This window comes from Lipophrys pholis (assembly GCF_963383615.2).
Source record: "Lipophrys pholis genome assembly, chromosome: 1".
Classification (NCBI taxonomy): domain Eukaryota; kingdom Metazoa; phylum Chordata; class Actinopteri; order Blenniiformes; family Blenniidae; genus Lipophrys; species Lipophrys pholis.
Genome location: NC_137635.1, coordinates 50,948,717 through 50,974,920, shown reverse-complemented (window position 1 = coordinate 50,974,920; position 26,204 = coordinate 50,948,717). Strand labels below are relative to the sequence as shown.

Sequence of the window (26,204 nt, the reverse complement as noted above, 5' to 3'; positions counted from 1 at the left end):
CAAATTCTTTAAGCTTCCCCGAGTCTCAAGTCGGAGACCTTTTTGGAAACTCAGTGGGAGGTGGATTGAATTAAATACTCAGCAGATCGCTGATGCAACATGCTCATAAATGATCACAGTCAATGTGTTTGTATATGGCAATGCTTTTTTTTTTTTTTTTTAAGATAGTGTGTTTGTGGTCACACAGTATTCTAAGTCTTCATTTCTGCATCTTCCTGTTTGGAGTTTACATGTTCCTCTAGTTCCTGCTCCGCAGTCCAAAGACATATCTGAAGTAGTATTGGTAGGGTGGTGGGCAAATGAGAGAGAAAAAACTAACAAAAAAAAAACAAAACCTTGAACTGGGAACGCCTCACTGGGAAAATATCAAATTTGTCTGCAACTCAAGTATCAGATTCTGTGAAAAGAGCTGACTTCTATGCGTCTACATGCTGTAAATAATAAGCCGACCTTTTTGCAGTTTAAATACGTTCATGCTTTCATTAGTGTCTTATAGTTTACTAGCTTAAGCAAATCTATTCTCAGACGTGTACAAAGTGGATTCTATGAATAATAGTGTTTTAAACATTACATCCTCCCTCAAAGTGACAGAGGGAGATGTAGAGCAGTGCAGATGTAATCCTCTTCAACGAGTACCACCGTGGTTTTGCGGCTTGCGCATTTGCCTTGCTTGCATTTGAGCAGAGGTGTGGATGAACACGGCTGCTAGATATTAGTTCAACACACAATATGCAATAATGTTGAAGAACCTCTGATAAATACACTTATATGACAGCCTTTTTGAGGTGTAGTGGGTTCTTCATAGTTATTTTTCCTTCATGTTTTTTTTTTTTTTTTTTGGTGCTTCTAATTTTTGCCCTGTGGCCACCAGGCACCAGTTCCTGTGAATAAATCGTATTTAATCGCACTTTTCTTTTGTATTTGCAGCGCAGGAAGGCCCAGTGCGCCGTCTGAACAATTTATCTCAGTTCAATCAGTCTTTTGCGATATGTGCTGTATATTGCACAAGGTTGATAACGATAAATGTGTGGTATATTGTGCAGCGGAAAAGTTCAGTTATTCTGCACACAACTTTTTCCTCAGTCTACCGACTTGTTAAACTTCATCCCCAGTAGGATTTTTTTCTTACCCATATAGACTTGGCTCGTTCCTTAACATCCCTTTTTTTCCCTTTTAAATCTTCTGTACACTGTCAAGTCCTGACAACCTCGACCCGCATCCGTCTTCCCTCAACATGGAAAAGTGAATTAATGGTAGTGAACTTCTTCATCCCTGTACCTGTTGTTGACACCTAATACCTCCAGAAATTGGTTTCCCCTGTAGGTAAAGCCAGGCCTTGGATATACTGTAGTCTTGATGGAGGAGGAGGAGGAGGAGGAGGAGGAGGAGGAGGAGGAGGAGGAGGAATATTTCTCCCCTCTTATCCTCTGAATATGTCCCACAGATGGAGCTTCTGAGTGGGCGCTGGCAGCCTAATGCCAGTTTACCCACTGGTAACATCCTGCTTTTTTTTTTTTTTTTTTTTTTTCTTTTCCTTTTTAAAATGTGCCGATGGGGCAAAAATCCTGTGCTTTTCAGGATTTTTTTGTTTTCAATTTGGCTTTCTTATGCTGCAGGCTTCCCTTTATTTACAATTTAAACTCCATCACTCAGGCTCCTGAGGGGCACTACTCCCCAACACCTTCCTCTCTTCCCCTTTTGTCTGTTTCTGCTCATCTGGCAGTCCTCCAAATAAACCGTCCTCAATCAGCTAGAGTTTGTTTAGTACTATTATTTTGTTGACATGAATGATGTTTGCGGTAGTAGTAGGAAGGTATTATAAATAGTTGTAAACCAGCAAACAGGCCCTGTATCTCCGAATTATTACCACCGGCACATGAAAAGGTGATGATAAGGTAAAGCAGGAAGACAAATGATTCATTAGATGTTTATTACTGAGATAGAACAAGTGTCTTTTATGGGGTTCACCTTGGCAAGTCATAAAAGTCCACCATCGGCTTGGGTAGTTTTTATGCGACATAGACTTCCTACCCTCAACACATGTACTGTCAACATGCCAACCATTTTTCTTGATGAATTATATTCAGAGATCAGAGGAGTCAAACGCTCATGGAAACCACACTTGTGCTGCAAAAAGAAGAGAGATGCACTGATCAAACATTTTCAGTTTCGATACCGATCCCGATGCCGTGGCTTTGAGTATTAGCCAATACCGATCTGATACGTGGTATACCTTTATATGTGGAAAAGAAAAGCAGTGCTACCACCATCCGTCGCAGCATTCACTTTGCACACATTAGTTGGGCTTGTTGGAATTTTCAGTGTGAAAAACTTCCAATTAGCAGATTCTGTCTTTCGCTCCATTATGACGTAGCTTGTGTAGCAAAGGATTTAAAAGGAAAGGATTGCCTCAGGTGTAGGTTGTATTTGCCGGTACCCGATCCATCCATTTTGATGATATCGAGCTGATATTCGATCCCGATATTGGATTGTTGCAAAGACGTCGGATAGAGGTTTTTACTTATTCCACTTAATAACTGGATGTAGCACAAGCTTAATGCACATGAGCAAAAACCAACCACATGCTCACATAGCACTGTCTTATCACCAAATGGTTGTTTCCTGCATCTGCTCTTGTATTGGCTTTTGTACTCCCAATTCTTATGAAGAACAGCCCCTCTCATAAGCGCAGAAATCAACTTTTCCAGAACCAGAACCGACCACAAACACCCATTACGCAATTGTTTCCAATACCACCTCCAGAAGAATTTCTTCCCCCTCATCTGGATAAAAAAAATAAATACTAATAAAAGTGACAAAGCTAACATACATATACTGCAGCAAAAGGTTCCGATCTATAAATACATACCGTCAAATGCCATCACTTGCATCTCACTTTACCTGACTTCTTCTCTGTGGTTGTAATTAGAAGCCTGAGGATAGAATTTCTTGTTAGTCAAGGATAACATCTGAGTGTGGAAGTCTCTCTTATCGGGGATTTAGCCATCAGGCCTCTGTGCCCACAGGCGGTGTTGATAGCAGGATGCTATACGCTGCCGTCCTTCTCGGTGGTTTTTCTGATGTGGCCAGCTGGGAAAGTCACGTGAAATGTTTGTCTGTTGACAGAAAAATGACCCAAGTTCATCCATTTTATCTGAAGTCCACTTTTCAGGGTCAAAGGAATCTGTCAGACATCAGGTGTGAGGTTAGCGTCGCTCAGCTCTCAGGCTAATAAGACGAAGATGGTCTTCATGAGCTCGTTTAAACTGTTGTAGTACATCGGAATACTCCCTTATTCATTTCATCTGTACAATCCATTTCCTGTACCCTCATTGGCAAGCCAGGCAGACTGAGAGTTAATACTGGAGATGCGTACATGCTCGACTGGCCCGTGTCACTTTAGATGAAAGTGCTTCCCAACTGAAGCGAACGCGAAAGGCCTATGATCTGTATCTGCTTTGTTTTCCTCTTAGGACAGAGAGAGCAATAGAGAGAGCGATGGAGAGACAGAGAGAGAGAGAGAGAGAGAGACAGAGCGAGAGAGACTGGTTATTCATCTTTACATGCGGGTTGTTCAGGAGTGACACACAATCTGAAGCAGACATGTGAATTTTGGAAGATTGAGGCATAATTAACCAATAATTCACAAAAACTGTTGAAACTGTTCATGCGACACTTTTGTATCACGGTGTCGATTATTATCCCACATTCAAATCCATTCATTGTCACGTGACAAAGGTTGATTGGCTAAAACATAACCCAGGATGATGCTTGATTCTTGATCACAATCAACAAAGTAACCCACCGATAACGAAGGTGCACCTTCAAAAAGGATCATCATTCAGAAGTGTCGTTTGTTTGTTGATTCCATACACAACATTGAAGAAAAAGCTTCACTGGAAAGAAATAGAAAGAAAATATCCGATCTGACAAAATACTTATAAGCTCAGATTAAAAGGCGTTATTTCAGAGATCTTAAATAAGCAGAAGTTTACTGATAATTCGCAGGAAATTTTTCACTTTATTCTCATTTTTAATTGTTATAGTCATAAGTACAAAGTGCAGATGTAGATTAAAAACAGCTGAACAAAACTTTGGGAGAGACATTTCCCCTCACAATTGTTTGAGATTGTCATTTAACAAGAATGCGTCACATATCTTACCTATAACAGAGAATATAATGGCTTCGGTTAGTGCGACTGACTTAGATGGTTATTTTTCTGGTTTCTGATCCTTCAGAGCTGTTGAATTCATCGCTCGATTTCTTTTCAATACCTTCTGAGGGTTGAAGAAAAAAAAAAAAGACAGTAACTGCGGCCTTTTTTACTCTTGTTTCCGCAGTTTGTGCCAGGGTCGGTGCTGATGCATGCACCACTAATATTCCCCACACAAAAGCAACAGTTTTTTTGTCATGGCTTCAAGTCAATACACATCCAACAGAAGCAGCCACAGCGTGAACAAGATGAGCAACCTCGAGCATCTGCGGTCTTACAAATAGATTGCTGTTGAGGCGAGATGAGGAGGCGGGAAAAACGATTGAAAGCTCAAGGTTTTTCTCCTCCAGCGTTTGGACCGCCTGTCCTCCCTCCAGTGATAATGGAGGATATTTCCTCTAAAGTGGAATTTCAGTGGAGGGGAGGCCTGTGTGGTTCCCCCCAGTGAGACCCCCCACTCCCCCCGATGCCTGGCTGCCAAAGCCGCCTGGCCTTGGTTGCAGCATGATGCCAGCGGGCTGCATGGGAAAGAGGACGCAATAAACCTGCACGCTAAATGCAATGGAAGCCAACATCAGATACAAGAAAAATGGAACCAAAATAGTAAAAAAATATATATATATATATATGTATAAAAACAAGATGGTTTCATGTTTTTGAAGCTGCTCCATTCCCCTTTTTGCATCTTGAGTGGTCCTCCGTGCCAAACAAAGCCACAATCATCAAACAGCTTAATTTATGCATACATACATGCTCATGTGAAGAGAAAAGGAGGGAACATAAAATAACCCAACAAAGTGCCTTTAAGTGGCAATTTAAAGCACATATTTATTTTGTTTTGCTCTAACAACCATGTAACAAACACTTGCGCAAGCTGCCGGTTTCCTCAAGAGGCCTCACATTATATACACACAATAATACTCCGGCAAAATCACAAAAAGGTGCAACAACAATGGCCAAGAAAAGGCCAGCTCGAGGACGAAAAGGGTCTTGAAGGAAACCCATGCTACATTAAGGAGTATGACGCCACGTGACGGTGTGTCTTGGCTGAGTTCATAAGGTTTTAGATATTTGCTCCTGCATGATCACGGAAAACTAAAAGTGTATCCATCCTTTCATCTGTTCTATATCTTATATGTGATGGCTATATGGAGAGCATCATCCGTCTCATCTCCCTCAAGCCAACAGAAAGATGTAATAATTCCAGCCCGTCCTGGCCGGACTGTGGAGCCTTGAACCAACTCATCTCATTGTAGAGGAACAGTGGTTCTACTTTAAGCTTAATTAACATCATTTAACTGTCACACAGGGCGAGGCCTCTCACTTCACAAACAAAACACATCTTGGACACTTGTGTTCGTAATGTCATTTTGTTTTCATAATGGCCCGTAGTTGAAGGGGGGGTGTAAACTGACGGGTAAACAAAGAGCTTTACCCTGCCGCTCAGCTTCATCTTTACAGCATCATTTGCCCCTCTGGTTTAAAAGCCTCAACAACTTGACTGCTACAGCTGCATCACTGTGTGAAACACTAAGCAAGGAGCATCTCCGTGGCAACAGACGCTGATCTCCTCCATGAGGTGCCTCTCTCATCCGCTTTGTATGGGAAATTCTTCAGCGCTTTCTTGCGACAAATGATCCCTGAAACTTCATGCAATCGGGTGTGTAGTTTTTTGCGAAACGTTGGTCAAATTCATAAGTACATACAAACCAATAAGTAAATAAATTAATACACGCAGGCAAAAACATAACCTTCTCGGCCCAACTTTCGTTGGCGAAGGTAATAAAAAACTGAAGCGGGGGCTGGTTCTCTTGTTCAAAATGAAGTATTTGAAGTATTGTAAAAAAAAAAAAAAAAATGAACGTGAACTCTGACTGAAAGGTGCTCAGCCACTTGTCAGCAGCTTCTCAACCATCCATTTGAATCCTTGGCAATCGCATATCAATCATATGCGAGAGAGCCAAAAGGACAACATCATCTGCATAGAGGCTGTACCCTCTGGGTTCCAATGCAAGGCTGAATCAATAATCAATAATAGGAATTTATTGCAATTCCAAGTGTCAAAGTGAAAGTCTCAAGCCTTCCATCCTTCCCAGTGTCTGCCATCGCGTTTCCACTTTTGTACCACTACACCGTCTGCATGGTTCAGCGCCGGGTGTTCAGACGTCGGGGGATGCCTGGGCAGCACCACTCCTGCTCTTTGTCCACCGCGGTCTCTCCAGGCCCAGTCAGCGCAGAAGATGAGTCATATGTTCAGGAAAGGTCATCCATCAGAGTAAGAGCGCCGGAGAGGGGGCGACGGGGGACTCGGAGTAGATAGAGAGGGGAAGAGGAGAGTGATGGAAGAGGGAGGCTTTAAGTGTTGCCTTTCCATGTCAATTTCCCTGTCAGAAGCAGAAAGTGGACTTACGCTTCCTCTTCTTCTTCTGTTTCTTTCACTTTGTTCTTCTATTTAGTAATATTTCCTCACACTGCTAACATTTAGTTTTTGTTCTAAGTAGCCCAATTCTGTCGATTTATACCTGTGTGTCGCAGACAGAATTCTGAACAGGCTGCAATGCAATTACTGGAGATGAAACAGTGGTGTAAAAAAATTACATGGAGAAATAAAACGATTGCCGTAGACGTTTTTATTACATCACAGTGGTAAACAAACCAAGTGGATTTTAAGTGTGTATTTTAAATCCGAAAAAGTATGTGTACATTTGGACTGCAATCCAAAACAATCGATTTCTGTTTAGAAATACATTGGATTCTGACATGACTGCCAACAAACTTTTGATTCGATGAAAATCTATTGAATAATGCATTGTGGGAACGTTCATGAAGGCATGACAATATTTTTTTCATGCTTCATAAAACATGTCCAGAATGTTCATGGTTATTTAACCATCAGTATTGTTCCAAAACATATTTCTTAGTTTGAAGTGTTAACATTTCGTGAATAATCCATCCATCTTCCATACGACCACCAGTGGTCACAGGGCCTGTATCTGACCGCTGATAACTTTTTGGATTCGGGTTACGAGCTCATCACAGGTCAAACGCAGACAGACAACCACACACTCACATCCGCAACAGTGGGAAATGAGGGTCCTGTTTACACAACAACATTTCAAGTGGAAATGTATTGATTTGGGCCTTTAAGCAATGTTCCACGTTTACGCGGCCCAGTCGCGAGTGCACCAACATTCGTATGGACAGAGTTTTCAATGTCTCTGAGCACCGCTGTCGTGAAAATGGACACCGAAACACAGCAAACATTTACCAATTAGTCACCAATGAATCTCAAACGCACGTTTTTAGACTGTGGGAAAGAATGTGGACAATCCACAGAAAACCTGAAAAAAAAAAAAAGGGATTCCAACCCGTAACCGTTTCCCCTTCCAGAATAATGTCGATTGTAACGTCAGTGTAAGTTAGCAGTGATATTCTATGGCACGAAGTGAAGTGACAGCAATGTGCATGCAGGAGCTGTCAGGAAGACAGACTTTAATAAATATACGTTTATTCGACATGTCTTGCAAACTGAAGATAGTGACGTTTCCATACCAAATATCAGAGCCTCATGCCAACATTTACAGGCTGGGTAACTAAACAATTTAATTTCCAAGGAATGTTTAGTGTTGTCAACTTAATCCCCAGACTACGAGCAGGTGGATGAATATATATTTTGTTAAACAGATTTTTATTTAGACTGATACTTTATGAAACTGTGGCTCACAAACCTTTTTGTATCTGGATGCTTCTGGCTGCCTGCCTCCCTCACCATGGAGGTATTTGTCAATCCGTTCTGTCATCACAGCCTGATTGTCCTTTCAAGGAGCCCCTCCGGAAAGAAACTCCTTTTGTAGAAGAAACTGATTCTGTCTGGAGCTTCTGAGTCCAAACAGACTGCCCGGGATGGTGTTTACTCCTCCAGCAGTGGGTGAAGAGAGTATTTAGGAGGTTTTAGTCGCCCTCTGGAGAGCCTTTTTGTCCCCGACATAACTCACAGTAATAACTCATTTGTAGGTGTTCTTCACAAGGCATCAATAGGCCCGTGTGAGAGATTGACGGCTCATGTAAGCTCAGCTGGATTTCTTCAGTGACCTCAGTGATGCATCGATGTGCGAGAGGACAAAGTCCTATGGTGTCAAATGTAAATTGAGTACAATTATTCCCTCTATAGGCCACTCAGTGTGTCACAAGATGCATCAAAGAATTTGTTTCCATACACTTCTATCCAATCGGAGATTACAAATTTTCATAAATTTGTACTGGCATATTGAAAGTTTTATACATTTCATACTGTTTTTTTGAATTAGCTTACTTATTAGGAGTTTTATTTGTCACTTTAGTATATATAATATGCACAATGCATTAGCAAATTAACCCTCTCGTGAATATTCTCTTGACGCTGTTAGTATTTGGCATTTATATAAAAACTTTCCAAAAACCAGAGACACAGATTTACCCATATACTAGATATTATATTTCTGGATATATAAAGCGTGGTACTCATTTGTAAAAAGATACATTCAGTACCACCGACAAATTTATACTGAAAACTACAAAATATGAAAAGTTGCCTTGAAGAAGAAGATAATACTTTTTTTTTTTTTTTTAAGTCTACCGAAATTCAGTCCCTCTTGTCATCAAAGTGTTCAAATGTATTGTGTAATGATGCATTTTTAGTGCTGGGCAACGTTTAAAATTTGAAATTGCAATCGATTGTGTTGCTACAAACAAAATTGAATGATGAATTTAAAAGTAGTGTGCATGGGAAATTCACTGAGAATCCTGCAAGTACCTCTTCGAGAATTAACTCTGTCTGACGCCCCATTAGCAGAAAAACACTGTAACTGACACGAGAGAAAACATTTCCCTTCATCCGTCTGCTGCATGTCGAGCAGTCCGTCAGAGAGCCCCTCCCTCCTCCTCCATCCGAACTCGCCGAAGCGTCACCGCTACACCGCCCCACTCGGCTGGGTGAAACCAGGCGGGAGTCTTGGTAGATGGCAGCGTTATCTCCAGTTTCCCCAAGTGATCGTCATCTGCCACTTATCAGCTCCTATGAGCACTACCCAAAAAAACACTCCGCTCCACAGGGAGATAGGGGGGGGGGGGGTGGTAGAAAGACAGAAGTGGGGAAAGATGGAGGGTTGGGGGAGGGCGAGGACGGAGCAGGAGGTAGAGAAAGGTTAAGAGACGAGAGGGAGAGAAGAAAGGTCGTGTGAAGGAGGAAGAAGAAAAAGGGAGGAGATGGCATTGCTTTTAATGCAGGAATGAAAGAGAAGGATCTACCACCAGAACCATTCATCCACCCGTCCAACCGCTACACCAATTTATCTAACCGAGGGTCGCAGGTGGCTAAAAAAATGGCATTGTTAAAAAAAAGAAAAAAAAGAAGCTGTTCACATGATATGACTGGTTTATCTTTCCATATTTACACTGGGACTAAAGGGAATTTTATTGTTACTTTTGCTCACTTGAATTGTGACCAAAACAAAAGCTCTATTGCCTCACAGCAAATCGAATCTGTGCAAAAGATTCACTCTCTGGAGTTTCATTCACAATCCACAGACAATCTTTACCAAACTGGTCAACCTAAATTGCCTATATATTTGAATGAGACTTGTGGTAAGTCAAACTTTCAAGTTTGACAAAAAATAAGAAATGTTTTGACATTAAAAAGACAAAGGCGGTTTCCTGAGATGATACAGGATGGCGGCATATTCAGGAAATATTTGGGAGGCAAAGTGATTCCCAAAAATGAGTGAAATTTGGCAAATACTTTTCTGTGTAGCCCGGCGACCAGTTGACGGACTTCTCTGCCGTTCACATGAAGGGTTTGACTAGAACGGATATATGAATGAAGAGAGATATCACTGTAGATGCTTACATTTTGTTCAAACATAAGTTGAGGAAGCAGGTTGGTGGTTCAGCGTTGGAAAGTTTCCAAAAAAAAAAAAAAAAAAAAAAAAAGTGGTTCCGGAAAGTTAATTTCTTCCACAATGATGTTGGAGAACTGAAAGAAGAGAAGCAGTGCCTTTTATTGGTAAACGCTTTGGCATCCATTAAGTACAGCTTGGCCAGTCTCAACACGTTTGACATGATTAGTCACATTCAACTTTTTCACTCGCCCTTCATTCACACCAATTTCTTTTTTGTCACCTGTTTAACCTACTCCCCCCCCCCCCCCCCCCCTTGGTGGGACCAAGGTTAGTTTGAACACGATTAATGGTCCTGGAGAGCATCTGTCATCTGTCCAGTCTACCTTCCAGGGATGGTAGTGGGTCGGACTCTCATCTTCAGCTGCGTTAGGAGTGGACGTGGTAAATGTTGACCTGGTTCAGGACGTGGTAAATGTCGGTAAGATGCAGGAATGCTGATCCGTTAGGAGAACGGCGGGATTTGTCGGCAAACTGTGAAGACCGTGCCTCGACTTTTGTTTACTCCGCTGTGGTCTGTGGTTTCATTAATGTCATAAATTCATAACTGGCGGCACCAAAGGAAAGGAGAAGGAATGCCTCCATTGCAGACTCCAAAACTAAATGATTGTCTTAACTGGTCATTTTCACTTTGAAAATGGTGCAGTGATAATCGCTGCCACACTTTAGGACACTTTAGGACACTTTAGTACGCAAAAATGGGCAGATTGAACCAGCAACTCTCGACGTTAGAAAACCATCCCCTCCTCCAGCTCATTCACAGCAGCGCCATGGTTCCTCAGCTGCGTCTCGTCAGGAGACGAGGGAAAAACAGGGATCGAGAAAAAGATGGAAAAAATAGGCAGCAGGTCGAGGGACAGAAAAGACTAGAAGCTAGAGGGACAATTTGCACAAACTCAGTTTGTCATCACATTTTTTTCGGAGCCACAACATTGTTTTATTTCATTTTCCTCCCCACATACTGGAGGTCAGTTTCATTTGTGGAGAATTGGGTTTTATGACTCAAGACTCAATTTCTCAAAGGTCACCTCCACTTTGGGAATATTAGTTTTTATGACAATTCCCTTTTCGGAGAGAGAGAAAACCTCTTTTACACACTTTGTGCCTGCAAGCTGAGACATGGGCAGAATAGCCAGTCTATATTTCACAGGGTGACAGTGGCGATCCGCTAATGAGCGCTTGTTATTGGAATCGGGTTTCCTGCCTCAGTGCAGCGAGGCGTCGGCTGATGTGAGGTCATTAATTGTTGTGGGCGGTCGGGATATGTTTTCCTGCCGGGGTCCCCGGTGTCATATCAGCTTAATGAATTGTTTATGTAAACTAACAGAGGTGTTTAATACCTGCCTTTTCAAAATGTGAATGAATCAAACGGAGCCGAAGCGAGGAGCTAAATGTCATCAATTAACGCCGCGAACGCTGTGCAACGCAACGAGGAAAACAAACGCATTACGGGTGTTGTCTAAGTGTGTTGGGATAATGCTCCTGTTCCAAGCTAAATTATTGAACTCAGCCAACTGATTTTAAGTTTAAACAACGGCACAGTTCGGTAATAATATTGTGTCGATCAAATTCTGAGTTTTTTTCATTTATTTATTGGTGAAATGTTGGCGAAATACCTCCAGAGTAATTGATAATTTGATCCTTTTCCTCCAACCTCTCTTCCCAAACCAGGTGAGATTTCACTAGTCTCCTGGTAAACAATGTCATATCAGCCTGAATGTATTTACCACGTCAGAGGCCGTTTCACGCAGGTTAATATAAAATATGCTTCACTCTTTTTTGGGTCTAACGCATAGTACAATCTGCCTTGTTTTCATTTTCTCAATAAAAGTACTGGAAAGTGTTCTGGCTTTGTAAAAATACATCTCTCCATCTTCCCACCATGTGTACTTGTGGCACGGAGGAAGTCTTCAGTCTGATGGTCTTCTCGCCCCAACGAGCAGCGAGTGACCTTGTACCGTGAAACCCCCTGATGGAGGGACGCCCTAAAGTGTCCCCTGAAGACAGGTGTACACACTTCAGAGGGACAAGTCATGAGGACAAATTGTAGGACCAGTTGATATTGAATGAAGCATTTGGCAAATTACCAAACCTATACAGCATTGACCATACACAAAAAATACTGTGGACAGATGGCTTCAGATTGCAAGTTAATGGCCAGTGATATTGAAAGTAGTTAAACAGCCTGTCACCCCATTTATGATGCCTTTGCACATCGTCACCAACGTCATCGTGGCACAGTATCAAGTCATATTAGCCCCGGAATGCATGATTTCATAAGGGTTGCGAGTTGGTTACCTCGGCAGAACCGCAGCACGGGTTTCTACAGAAGTCTTTTGCTTACTGTATTTTCCCACCGAAATGAAAATTGTGAACAACATGTACTGTAGTAAGATCTGGCTCCTTATGTCTTCGATAGTCTTTCTTTTTGCGTGAAAAAAATAGAAATAAAAATCTGATCGGTCCCTGCATGTACTACTTGCCTGCTAGCCAGGCAGAGAAATTCAAGATGGCGGACATCGAGAAGCTGGAACTTGTAGTATTTTAGCCGTTTTAGCGTCCGCTCGGCTTGACATTTGCCACGAAAACCCATCCATTGTCCGCGTCGAGCACGTTGTCCGCTCATTTTGGTGTGTTAACAGGTAAAAACATGTTCGCCTGCTCAGTACAGGGTGTCTGCTGTTATTTGGGTAATGAGCTTTGCGTTGGTGCAGCCAGCACCCCACGACAGCTCACCTGATTTAGGAGGAACACCAGGAAACTGGACAACCAAGAACTAAAGACACAGTGCATGCATGCAGAGGGAGAACATCGAAACTCTGCAGGCGGACCGGGGATGATCTCGCTGTGGAAACCTCTACGCCGCCGTGCATCAGGCTAACGCCTTAAAACAGTTTGTTATTGTGAGAAGGCTTCTAACAGTCCAGTGAGCTGCCGGCCTCCCGGTGCTGATGGATTGTCAGCCGCGGTGGCAGCGCTGGTGTGAGCCGCAGCGCCCCGTGGACTCTTGTTTTCCCCACTTTTCCTTGTCTCTGTTATTTGTGTCTCCTCTTTTCCCATCTGGATCTCCCCAGTTCTCCTCCACTAAGCTCCTCTCTCTCTCTTCCTCTCTCCCTCCCTTCCTTTTCCCCTATACATCATTTCTCTCCTCCTCCTCCTCCTCCCTCACCCACCCTTTATGTCTCTTTCTACTCTTCCTCCCACCTCTCATCTTGTCTCCCCCATCTGTCTATCACCTCTCGCTACGAGTCCACACATCTCCCCATGTCCTTGCTCCCCTCTCCTTAATGGTCTCTCGTCCCCCAGGTGGCCCTTTGGATGCCATTTCGGCCCCCTGCGTTTGAATTTAATTACACATGGCATTGTTTTCACGAAGGCCCCCATGCCCCCCACCTCCACCACCACCACCGTCACCCCTCCACCCGACGCTCACACTCACACAGCACACTGCTGCCGGTTTGTACTGCATCCCCCAGATTACTGCAGGCAATAACACCCCGGGTGTGTGTGCGGGGTGGGGGGGGGGGGGGTTGCTAGGACCAACAAGGAACAGATTGAAGGCTGAAAAGTTGATATCAGAAATCAAATTAATGCAAGTGAGACTGAAACCACATCTAATTAAGACGATTTTGACAAAACGACAAGCAAATCCGTTACGACAGAAATGACGGCGAAGAGTTTGTGGACGAAACAGTTTTTGAGTTGGTGTATTTTGTCAAGGGAAGAAGTCGTCTCCACGTTAATTCTTTGTAAATAAAAATGCTTTCAAGAGTCGGTGTTAAATAGGAAAAAAATTGTGTTCTTTGTTCCTCGCGGATTAATTTAGTGTCCCTTTTAAAGTCCCTTCCCTGAGTATCTTTTCTTTGAACACGTGGACCTAATGAAATTTATTTCAAATTCAAATTTCTGTGCTCTGTAGGAAATGAAATGTAAGATTTAAAGGGTTTATTGTATTATACAACAACAGAAGTGGTTTCTTTGCGTCCACATGATTGGACAAACAAAGCTGAAAGACAAAAGTGCCAAAATTAAGGCAATTCAAATGTGAGACATACAGTAGGAATTTAAATATGATATAAAATTTTGTAAATGTTTTCTTCGTGGTTGATTCAAATTTAGCAGAAGCCAAACGGCCCTGTCAGAAAGATTAATAATAAATAGGATTTTTTTTTTTATTCAACAGACAAATTTGTTAAATTTTTTACATGTTTATTGATTCTCAAAATTGCATGAGCGCCCTCTAATGCAGCCATGTTGAACGCATCTTTAGTTCAGATGCCACAAACGGCACAATTTTCTGTGGAGTCGGTCGGGAAAGTTTTTTATGATTGATTTTTTTTTTTTTTTACAATTTTCTTGCTGGTTTGGCAGACCGGTTTGGAGTCCTTATGGGCTGGTTTTTGTCCACGGGCCTCAGGTTCTCGTGGCACCTGGAGAAAAGTGGTAAAATCCATTTGAAGGTAGTTTTTTAAATTGTGCAAAAATAGACTTAAACGATAAGCATATAAATCATAAAATCCATATTTGAAGTATTATGTTTACATTACTTGATGAAAAACAGACGTTATCCTTCATGCTGTTACGGCGATAAAGAGCTAAAAAGTGCTAACAAAGATTGTTTAGGTTAAATATTTTGGATTTTTTCTAAGAACACGGTTTCTACAGCAAAACTTCACTGTTTGCTTTGCCACGGTGTCGATAAACGTTCACTGTGTTTCTATAAGTACAGCGAGTTTTTCAAAAAAGAAAACCCATTAACCTCTCTGAGCTTTACTCTGCAGAATATACAATATGTTCACTGCCTGTAATCTTTTTTTTCTGTCACTTTATTATTGGTTGTTACAAATTTTCCTCCCTGTGATGTATTTTTTTATTATCTGCAGGAGTTGTAGTGATAGTTTGAGGCATTGGTGTGAAAGAAAAGAGAGGGGGAGGGGGGGGGGGGGGGGGGGGGGGGGGGGTCAGCGTTATATTTTAATTTGCCCAGGGATTGTCGTTTTCATGAAGTAATGTGATTACATCCCGGTACTGTGTCACTGCAGTGATGGCTCTGCAATGTCTCTCGCTTTGAGAGATGGCTGTTGTTTTCTTCTCATTATACAGCCTCTGAATTGTACCGGGGAGGGTGAGTGAGAGGTGTTGTTGGGTGGAGGGGGCGGGGGTGTTGGTGGTGGTTAGTGGCTGAAATAACGACCCCTCGGTGCTGCAGAAAGCATCCATTCTGTTGGTCCAGGACTTGTGGAGCCAGCTCAGGCCTTTCCCTTTTGTCAACAGTGAAAAATGAAGCATTTCTGAATCCCCGGCACTCGCTGTGTTCCCCTCTAGGCGCCTCAGATACATTGAGTTAACATAAAGCAAAATTCAGGACGGGGGCGGCACCGGTGACAAATGAAGCGCCTCCATGTGTTTTGGAGGGAAAATAAAGGGGCCCCTTTTGTAGAAATGAGATTTAGTCCATGTTACTTCCTTCAGGCCCAATTTCTTTTCCCTTCAGTCCAAATGTATGTTAAGACACAATGGAAGATGGAATATTCTTCAAATGGGGGAGGGGTGATCTGAGTATAGATCATTTCCCTTCAGCTTGCTCCCGATCACCAGTCCATCGCCGCTAAGTTTCCATCTTGTCACATTGCAGCTTATTTTCACGCCGCGCTGCCTGTCAGGCCGCAAGAGAAGTCGGCAGTCGGTCTGATCACGACACCTGGCCCGCTGCGGTTTTCTTGAAAATGGATCCAATTTGGGTTTTGGGAGCGAAAGCTCGCCGGGGTACAAATGAGGCACCTCGGCTCGCCTCTTCACGAGCGCCGCTCTCGCCCGGCTCCGACTCATTTGTAGTCTGCAGGCGGGGAAGAAGAAGTGGATGGTCCGGGCAGCTCTTGGCTACGTTCAGGGAGAGGCCATCGCGCTGTGGCGTGGGGAGGTCCAAAGACTTGTCGACTAATTAGAGGGAGCTCGCCGCCTGTGATGTAGTCATGCTCGCTGGCCGCGGTGCAAGTCACTCCGGGGAGGCAGACGGGCGGCCGACTCGTTGCCGAGGATTCTGATTCCCTCCCAATGAAATTCACGCAGAGCGCTTTCATGTTTGTTTGTATTTGTGTACACCAGGCGTGGTATCTGTGATTCTGTATCAGGAATGAACTGCATGCGTAGGTGACTCTGCCTGTGTTTGTCTGTCAATTAGACTTTCCTGCAGATGCGACTCAAATAGGTTTTGCCTCACCAATTACCAAAGGCACTTTAGGCAACAAAGTGTTTCGATGTTTCATCGAGTCGGGCTCCAAAGTTGCCCGCTATTTACCATCTCCGCCTGTGTTTCATTTAAACTTAATTAATCCTTTAAAACATTTGGAGCGAATCAATGCTGCTACCGCTTTCACTCAGAGCAAGTGACAATGGCCCAGGAAAGAAAAGATGGCAACAAAAGGCGGATGGCATTGGACTGGGTGGAATAAGACTGAATTTCACTGTTTATATTAAGGCAGTAGTGTGTTAATTACAAACCTGCCATGTTCTTTTTTGCTTTCCTCAAATCAACCATCAACTCGACTGAAAGTAGTTTGACTGGAGATTCTGTCTAAGTCTGCGTCAGTTCACTCCTGTACCTCCTGTGTAGTAGTGGCAATAGCTGGCGAAATGGAACATTACAGCATGTATTCCTACCAGATGCCATGAATACAGTCTTACTGCTGTCTAAGCTGACAAAGAAACGTGTTTTTCTCTCCTCCTTGAGAAATAAAGGAGTTCAGTTGAACAGACCAAAGTGGTTCAGCAATCTAACAAACGTCCTGTTGGATTTCGTCAAGTTATGTTCCAGAACAATCATCAACAGTAATCCAGAATCTGTTGTGTATTAATGTTTCAGTGTAATGTTAAGAGGCAAAGCACATCAGTGTACAAACTGTGATCCCGACCAGGACACCACACTTATGAACACTGCCTTAAATACCTACGTCTTCATACACAGACACGCACCAGGTGGTAACAAACAGGTTGTTATAAGCTTTCTGCAGACCTCCATTATGCCCTGGGTATTTCAATCACATGTGTTGGAGGCAGGATAAGTTTTAAAACACACAGGGAAGAAGAACAAGCTTAAATATATGTTGGTTTTTTTTCCAGTAGCTTGACCCTTTTTACTCTGAAACCATTTTGCCACAATCTCACCATCACCAATGACACAGCAACTATTCCACATCTATTATACCCTGCTACTTTCTGCTGCTATTTCACACAAAAGCAGTCATTACCTCTGTCTGGATCGTGGCGAATAAGGTCAAGTTCACCTTTCTTTTTTTTTTTTTTTTTTTTATGGGTCAGGAGTTACTTCCAAGTGGGAGTTAGAGTCAGTAATGATGAAGAACAAAGAAGTGACATATTTAAAGCCTGAAAAGTCACATTTCCTCCAACTAAAATCAGCACAAGACACAACAGTTAATCACCAGCAGCTGCTGCTTTGCTCTCTCTATTCAGCGATGCTGCATTTTGTTAACCCACAGTCCATTTAGTGACGCCACCACAAGTGTTTTGCCTTTGACAAGCGACGCCTGAGACATGGCAGATGAGTCCAAAGGGCCCCAACGAGAGGTAACCGGCGTCTCCATCGGACGCTTGTATCACTGAACCGGGAGGAACAGAAGACAGGCGCCGCTGACAGACCAATTCTGCCGCTTCAGCTTCTATTTCTTACCAAAAGGGAGCCGGCGGCCGCTGGCCACTGACAGCACTATTAAGACGTGTCAGCCCACTTGGCCATCGCGGACACGGCGTTCATACATCTTTGTTTTGGGTGCTGGGACACCGACCAGTCAGCCACCGCAGTCGCACTTCACTGTGGTTTTATTGCAGGACGGGATGAGTGTATTCTTTCAGCTAAATCACATCCGGTGATCAGATACGCATTCAAAAGGGCACGCAGACACTGTGAATGTGCTCAGCACAGTACTAGAGTGCTATGAGTGTTGCTTTTTTAGCTGTTAGAAAGACTTTAAGTGCCGGCAGTGTATTACATTGCTGAATGATGTGGTTTTCTGCATCGTAAAGCGTGCCTCACCCCCACCCCCACCCCCACCCCCAAACTGTAGTGCGACAGGTCAGGATTCATGGTTACACAACACATGGCATAAATTGACCAGTGAATTGCGCTCTGACAGACTGAAAGACTAATTAAAAAAGCTGTTGGTGAATTTGGAGGACCGCGGCAGAGTCAAGGCTCTCTATTTGCATATCCTTCATCTGCCTGGTGTGTCAACAAAGGAGACGCGCTCAGCGTCCCCACACCGGTGTATTCAGATGCAAAGCAAAGTGAATGTAATTATGTATCCTTTTCTTTTTTCTTTTTTCTTTTTTTTTCATAACATTTTGTTCTGGCTCTAATATGTGCTCCGCCATGAATTTCAATTGTGGCCCTCCATTTGTTTCTCCCTTTAAGCTGATGGAAAAGAGAGAGCTGTATGCAAGCTTTAATTCTATTTGTGCGGAAATTTGTTTGAATATTTGCCTGGCGGCAGGTCAGTTTAAAAATTAATATTTCATAAAGCAAAGATATGCCACTGTAATAGCTCATTTGGATCGGAAGTGGTAGAATTTATTGTCGAGCCCTGTGGGGGTGCTGTCTTGCCTAATTCAGCAAATGTTGTGTCTGGGAAGAGCTCATACGATAACCTTATTGACATCACCACCTGGCTGGTAAAACCCAGATTTCAGATGAGGATAGACGCTCGCTTGAGTCCAAACGATGGCAGAAAAACAGTGAAGGACAAAAAGATGATTGATTTTGGCAATCTTATGAATGTATAGCATGCTTGAAAAGTTTCTACATTACTCCACTGTCCATGGAGTAAAACTATGGAACAAATTGTGTGTGGAAATAAATCAAATATAAAACATAATTCAGTTTAAAAAAGATGAAAACTATTGATTCTTGTAAAAATGGCTTTGTGAGGGTTTGTGTGTTTAAGGCTAATGCTGCATCGAGAAATATACTATAACTACTATCAACTTTTTTTTTTTTTTTTCCATGTTTGAAATAAATGTTTAATCTCAAATATCATTACTGTTTGACATGGATGTATTAAACTGGGATATAATGTCAAGTTTGACTTTATTAAAGTAGTGGCGATAACATACTTCAGTCTACATGAATGGCTTCATCCTGTTCCACTTGGTCTTGCCAAGAGATGGATGAATAAAATTAAAAAGAACATTGTTGAGCTGTGATGGACTATTGACAGCAGGCACTCGATCATCAGCCTTCGCTTTTGGCACGATCATAAGATCATCTCAGTCTTTGGTCCTAAGACTGCTAATAGCTGTTCACAGCCACTCGTTCTAATCAATAGATCTGTCTATCCTCACCACATTTACATCAACGCTTTCAAGTAGAATATATTCCAGACAACGACCGTGATGATTCAGCAGCAACGCGGCTTTCAGCGTCTCCTGTACCCAGACACGGCCGTACTCGCTGAAGGTGGGATTTTCATGTCTGAAAATGTGACATGGTTAGTTTTTTTTTCCAGGAAATTGATCTTTCAAAAATTATAACACTGTGTACCTGCCTCAATCCAGATTTCACAGTTTGCCTATACTTCCAGCTTAATCCTTGACAGACCGATAGGAACGCCGGCGTGCTTCTCCTCGGCGATGGCCGACCGGCAACATCGGCACTTATTACGCGTTTCGCACACGGCAACTTCAGCAGCTTCATTGGTTGATTACATGCTACACTGGCTCTCCTAGTGTGGTATATTCAGATTGCACAATGTTAACCTCAGCCGAATCACAAGCGAGCACCACTGCGACCACAAATATCAATCGCAAAAAAAAAATCTGGTCTTCTGACGAGATTATTGGTGTCATTTCCTGTTTTTCCTGTTTCTATTGGTTGTTATTTAGCCATAGATCAAAGATGAAGAAATGCTTTATGTTCGGTGGAATTCCGTGCTAAGCCTCACCGACGCCTTATCTTTCACAGAGATTAACAAGTGTTGCTGCAGGTTGTTTAAAGGGCTGTAAAATGTAAATTCTCCGTGCTAAACTTGTCAGATTTCTGCATGTTGCGTAATGCATACATATTGAAGATATTTATCATTCATCTCTAGCGTTAACCAAACCCTACTGCTCTGGCATTTGGATAAATGAGGTTTATGTTGTGTGGTGATGCTCCGGAGGTGAGAGGAAGCATTGATTTTCTGTGAGTCAGTCGAGCACAGAGTTTAAAAGCTTGTTTGGCAGAATTTGTACCGTTGATTAATAGTAGCGGCCATACACACACACACACACACACACACACACACACACACACACACACACACACACACACACACACACACACACACATGGATGCATACATCACATTATTGTGGACGCGAGGGATTAATCAAATATTCAAGTTTTTTCTTGCTGAAACTGTATGAAGAGAAGTACCAACTAAGTCCACACATCATTCTTTCTATATCCTGTTTTTTATATTGGACAACACACACGGACAGCGAAGCAGTAAAGATACATTTTTTATGAAAACCCAAAGATCTCTGTTCATTTTCATTTTCATGTTAATTTCTGATTTTCTTTTTGCTCTTTTCTTTTCTCACTGTAGTCCAGCAGAAAGCGGCGCTAGAGAAGGAAGCCAAGGTCACTATCCTGGAGGCCGGTGTCGCCGATGTGAGTACACGATCACCATTTTATACCATTTCTACCCTTTCTGAGAAAATGATACGCAACATTCCTGTTTTACTTTGGACCCTATTCAAATTGACGCCTCTTATCAAATTATGATATGCAAATCTAGCTCATTAAAACCACATGAACTCTGAACCAAAGGGCGAACCGCAGTCATGGGCAATAATTGAGTATTGCTACTGGGAAGGAAACTATACTAAACTGGGAGAACCTGTTTATGGTGTGGCTTCTGGGATTTTAACAATATTAGACAAAATTATATGATAAAATACAATATTACATGCAGTATTATTATGTGACATGATGCACTATGATATGATACAAGATATGAGACACTACACACGTGATGAAGCCCCATAGTGTGTGATGCAATATCTGATAAAAACATAAATCGACACAATATAAGAAGATAAGACATATCTGATATAACACAATACTGTGAGTTACATGATATGACACAACACTACGTTAAGAAAAAGTGGGACAGATATATAACATACTGCTGAATGCCACGATAAAATATCATATAAAACATTCAGTTATGATATAATAAAACTCAATAATATATGATACAGATTATTTGAGACTATATGACATAATACAATATGATAAGATACATATGATATTACTCAATACTGTAGTATATACTATGATTCAACATTATATGATATATGATATGACAGTGATCCACGATAACATTACACATTAATATTGTACAACTAAATACAATATGAATATAATGTGATAAAATACATTAAACCAAGATACTAAATTATACAATATGAAGGATTAAGATGAAATTCAATAAGACGTGATACAACTCAATAAAATAGGCAGAATAATCCAAGACTATATGATACAATTGAATATGATTCACTGTGATATGACATGATACAATATAATACGGTACAACATGGTGCAATGTGGTAAAATACAAAAACAAGATAAGAAATGGCAAGAAATGAGAAGCTGTATTATCATATGATTCAAGATACGTTTCAATAGAGATGCAATACAACTCATCACAATGCAGATACTGGTACAACATGAGACAATATGATATGACACAGTACTTATTGACAGGATACAATACAGCACAAAAAGGCAGAACACAACATGACATAACGATACGACATGAGCCAATGAGGTGCAACACGATACGCTCCATCGACCCAGTGGAGACAATATCATCAACAGGTAAGTGGAAATATAACACTTGGAGTGGCTGAGTCATCCTTTAACAATTGTATTTCTTAGAATTTCCATTTCCGAGGAAATACTTTACTTCCATCCCTCACATTTTTTGTCCACGCAACACCTCAACCACGCCATCTAAGAACGATCTCAACGTTCGAGCCCAGCTCCATCTTTGCCACATCCCTCTGACTTTCATTACTTGGCATTACTATTCTCCACCGTCTCTGCGGTAAATAGACCGCTGAGCATCTGCACTCGCCCATCGATTCAAGAGTTAGTCTGCACCGATGACGGCACGCCATTCACCGCGCTCGTCAAAGTGGTGGGAACGCGGTCTGAGAGGCGAGCGGCTCGAAAAGGGGGCGGCGGGAGACAATGAGAGAGAGAGAGAGAGAGAGAGAGAGAGAGAGAGAGAGAGAGAGAGAGAGAGAGAGAGAGAGAGAGAGAGAGAGAGAGAGAGAGAGGGAGAGAGAGAGGAGAGAGAGAGAGAGAGAGAGAGAGAGAGAGAGAGAGAGAAGAGAGAGAGGAGAGAGAGAGAGGAGAGAGAGAGAGAGAGAGAGAGAGAGAGAGAGACCAGAAGGGTAAAACGGAGGGTCTATGGAGGTGATCGATACCCAGCTGCAAACAGGAGCCAATTACGGCCAATCGAAGCCCCGTTGTGTGTGTGTGTGTGTGTGTGTGTGTGTGTGTGTGTGTGAGAGAGAGAGAGAGAGAGAGAGAGAGAGAAGCAGAAAAAAGAAATCCCTCCGTCGGCCCGACTGAAGGAGTGAAGTGAAAAAGAATATAAAATACCAGCTAGTCCCCAACCTGCAACAATGCATCCATCATCACTCCACACAGTGTTTATTATAGTTTTATCATACACTGTAAAATAAGAATATTAGCATACTACATCACAGATGACAGGTTAAGAAATACAGGGGAGAAAGAAAAACTATGAAAAGTGAGTTTCTCAGCAGTGCAGGGGAGGTGATTTGTTTTTCTCGCAGGCTCGACGGAAACAGGGCCTGCAGGTTTGAGCGCCGGGTTTATTTGGCAGGCGGAGAGATGAATTCTCGTTTTTCCAATTGATGCCCGGGTGTACTTGACATGGAGATAACGTGGGAATTCATTGCTGCAGCAGAGAGCGGTAATGGGGAAGAAAAAGTATGCAATAAAACTGATAAAGACAAAACTGTTGAATAGTGAAACAGATCATAAATGATTGTGGAGTTGTTTGAGTTTATGCACCTGGAAAATCCTCCATTCTAGATTTGTACATGCTTTTCAGAAAGAAAAATCAGAAGCCATTACACCTGTATATTAGTCTCTGAGTACTTTATAATGGCTATATTTTGGTCTCTGGCTAATCATCTTTTATTAGCATTATTTAAAAAAAATAAAAATAAAAAATTATCCACGCTTTGTAGAGTGCTGTGAAAACCTTTTTTTTTTATTATTAAATCTTAGCAGTTTACCGTTTTAGTAGATACAATTATAGTCTGGTTACTGAGTGAATATAGCGAAAATATAGTACCGTGAGCAATAAACAAAAAGCCTTGTTTATGAATGGGAATATGGTATTAAAATCACACCAAGTAGTTTCATAAACCTTTTCGTTTGAGTCATAAAAACAACCATTCACTTGAGTTCTATTTATATTACGACAATCACAACTACCAAAGCAACCGTAGCCCCGATGCCATGTTTTCAAGTGAAAATGGAAAACATCTGTTGCGTTTTGGGTGTCTGTTTACACGACACTGAAAATGCAGTTTTTTTTTGTTTTTTGTTTTTTGAGAATTGCTCCTAAGGTGGAACTTTTTTGAAATTGCTCCGACTCCATCTCCGTGGAAATGGGCGCAAATACAACTATTGTGAACCGTTTTCAAAACGTTGCTGTGTAAACTCCAATCTTTTTCTGAAAACAAAAACACAAAAACTACGCGTTTTCACTTGAAACGTCGTGCGATCGGGCCCTCAAGTTTTTTTGGGCGATTTTCAGTTTGTTTATCGTGTTTTATTCACATTGACAATCGCATTATATGAAGAATACTTTGTGAAGGACACATTTTTGGAGGATTTCATGGAAGTTGTGATCACAGCGATTGGATGATTCTCATCCGTCCAAACAGCTGACACTAGTTTATATGACACAACTTTACTACTCAGCTTCCCTCAAACACTTCTGCATATTTGAAGCTTTCCTTTCCATCCCGCAGTGTCTCACAAAAGAACCAAAACAAAGAGTGGGAGACCTGCTGATTGGACTAAATGTAATTTTGTTAAAAAAATTTTTTAAAAATGAGACAACAAATTGTCATTGGGTTGCACAGTGATTAGGTTTTTCACTTTCTGTTATATTCAAAAGTTCAAGCTTAATTTCTGAGCCTCTATGTGCAGTTTGCATGTTTTTTTTTTCCAGTGTGCTCTGGGCTTTCATCACAATGTCTTACCGGACTTAAAAGTCCTAAATACCGAATTGTCAGTTTTACAAGTTAGAACCCAACACTTATACTTTAAGTTTCTTTATCGAAGTCCTTCATGAAGCCCCCTTCAGCATTGTTGCTGCTTGTTAAATGACTTCACGTCCTCTCCAGTATCCTCTGCTCTGACTGATCGTCCCTCTCGTGGCTTCAGGATTGAAAATCGTTGACTCACCAAGGCCGTGGAGTACTCAGGCCCACTTTTTTCCACAGCGAGACCCGCGTCCAATTAAGAAAATGTATCTTTGTTGTTGGGTAGGTGGAAGATAAGGTTGCCGTGGCAGCGACCAGATTGTAATTGTCCTGGAGTGGCACTAATCCGCCCACCTCCCATATAGACCCCCTTCTTCATCCGCCTCGGCCGGCTCGCTTTGTTCGCGGCGAATCAAGGCACTTCCAATTTGTCTGAAAGAGTGATTTTACTGACAGAGGCAGGCGGCGAAGAGGGAAGAGCTAATGAAACAAAAGAAAGAAAATAAAAAAATTACAGTAGATGGCCCTTTTCATCAACACTCAGCATAATCACCACTCCAGAATACAGGCAGTCGGCCATGAACACTCACCGCTACAAAAACACGTTCATGCCAGTTGCTTGAGATTGATTCAAGTATTATGAATGACGGCGGCTGATTGGAGTAAGAAACGTGTGAAAGCATCAGAGAAATTATATCAGCTGTTGGACAATCTTTTTCTTTTTTTTTTTACCCTCCAAAAGTTTGTTTTCAGTCGTCAGTATAAGGTAGTAAATATACTTGGATTTTTATCGATAAGTTTACAGAAAAGTCTTTATAAGAATATCGGAGTGGGTTCTCCAGTTGGTAGAGTAGGTTGTGTTCCAGTCCTGATGTTGATGGTCCAATCCCCCAATGTTGCCCCGATTGTGTGTCAAAGTGTCGTTGGACAAAACACTGAACACCAACTGCATCCGGGTGGACGTCGCACACCTTGCATGGGAGAGCAAAACAGTTTGAATTTACTGAAGTGGTGAACGCATGTCGTATCAAGGAGGTCTATTCATTTTGCAATTCACAAACCAAAAATAATATCCAGTAGCTTGATTACCTGTAAGCGTAAATCTTAAAATGTTTTCCAATCTGGATAAAAAACTAAAATATTGACCAGTACAAAAGGATTTATCTATGACCACATTAAAACAATAAAAAGAGATCTTGTGTTTTTACTGGGCGCCGCCATTAAACAAATAGGCTAAAGACCACTGACAGCACAACTGGGATCGACGATCAAAGAAACAGGTGCAGTGGTTTGACTTTTCTTTTCATCTGTTAAAAAAATCTCTGAAGACCTTGAATAAACAAGACTTTCTTTGCAAAAAAAGAAAAAAAAAGAAAAGGGTTACAAGATCCATCCAGACATCTCAACTGCATTATTCATGTTTAGTTGGAAAGACGTTGTGCCTGATCCCAGCTGACTCTGGGTTAAGGTAAGGTACAGCCTGGTACAGGGCTGGTTTACTGCCAATTAGCCTCTTTGCATTTATACTCTGCAGAGAAACACCCTCTCTGCCCAGCCTGGTCTCGAACCAGGGACTTTCTCACTATGAACCAAGAGTACGTTCCACTATATCACTCAGTGCCCCAGTTACAAGATCATCTCGAGTGTGAACTTCAGAAAAAGTTAATTATGTAGTGTGACTGGGCCATGGTCAATTGGGCTGAACTGACTCCAAATGTACAGCGAAGTAAAAAAGTGTAGAG

At 42.0% G+C, this 26,204-nt stretch overlaps 1 protein-coding gene across 1 annotated transcript in view; it reads left to right on the top strand.

Annotated features, from left to right (window-relative positions):
* The window catches only part of LOC308114672 (receptor-type tyrosine-protein phosphatase N2-like), a gene marked incomplete at its 3' end in the record, with an annotated part of 199,882 nt that overhangs the window by 78,124 nt on the left and 95,554 nt on the right, over positions 1-26,204 (top strand). Inside the window, exon 13 of the mRNA XM_080471745.1 lies at positions 20,745-20,809. Coding sequence (XP_080327871.1) covers positions 20,745-20,809 — 65 coding nt within the window. The remainder of the gene's footprint in view (positions 1-20,744; positions 20,810-26,204) is intronic.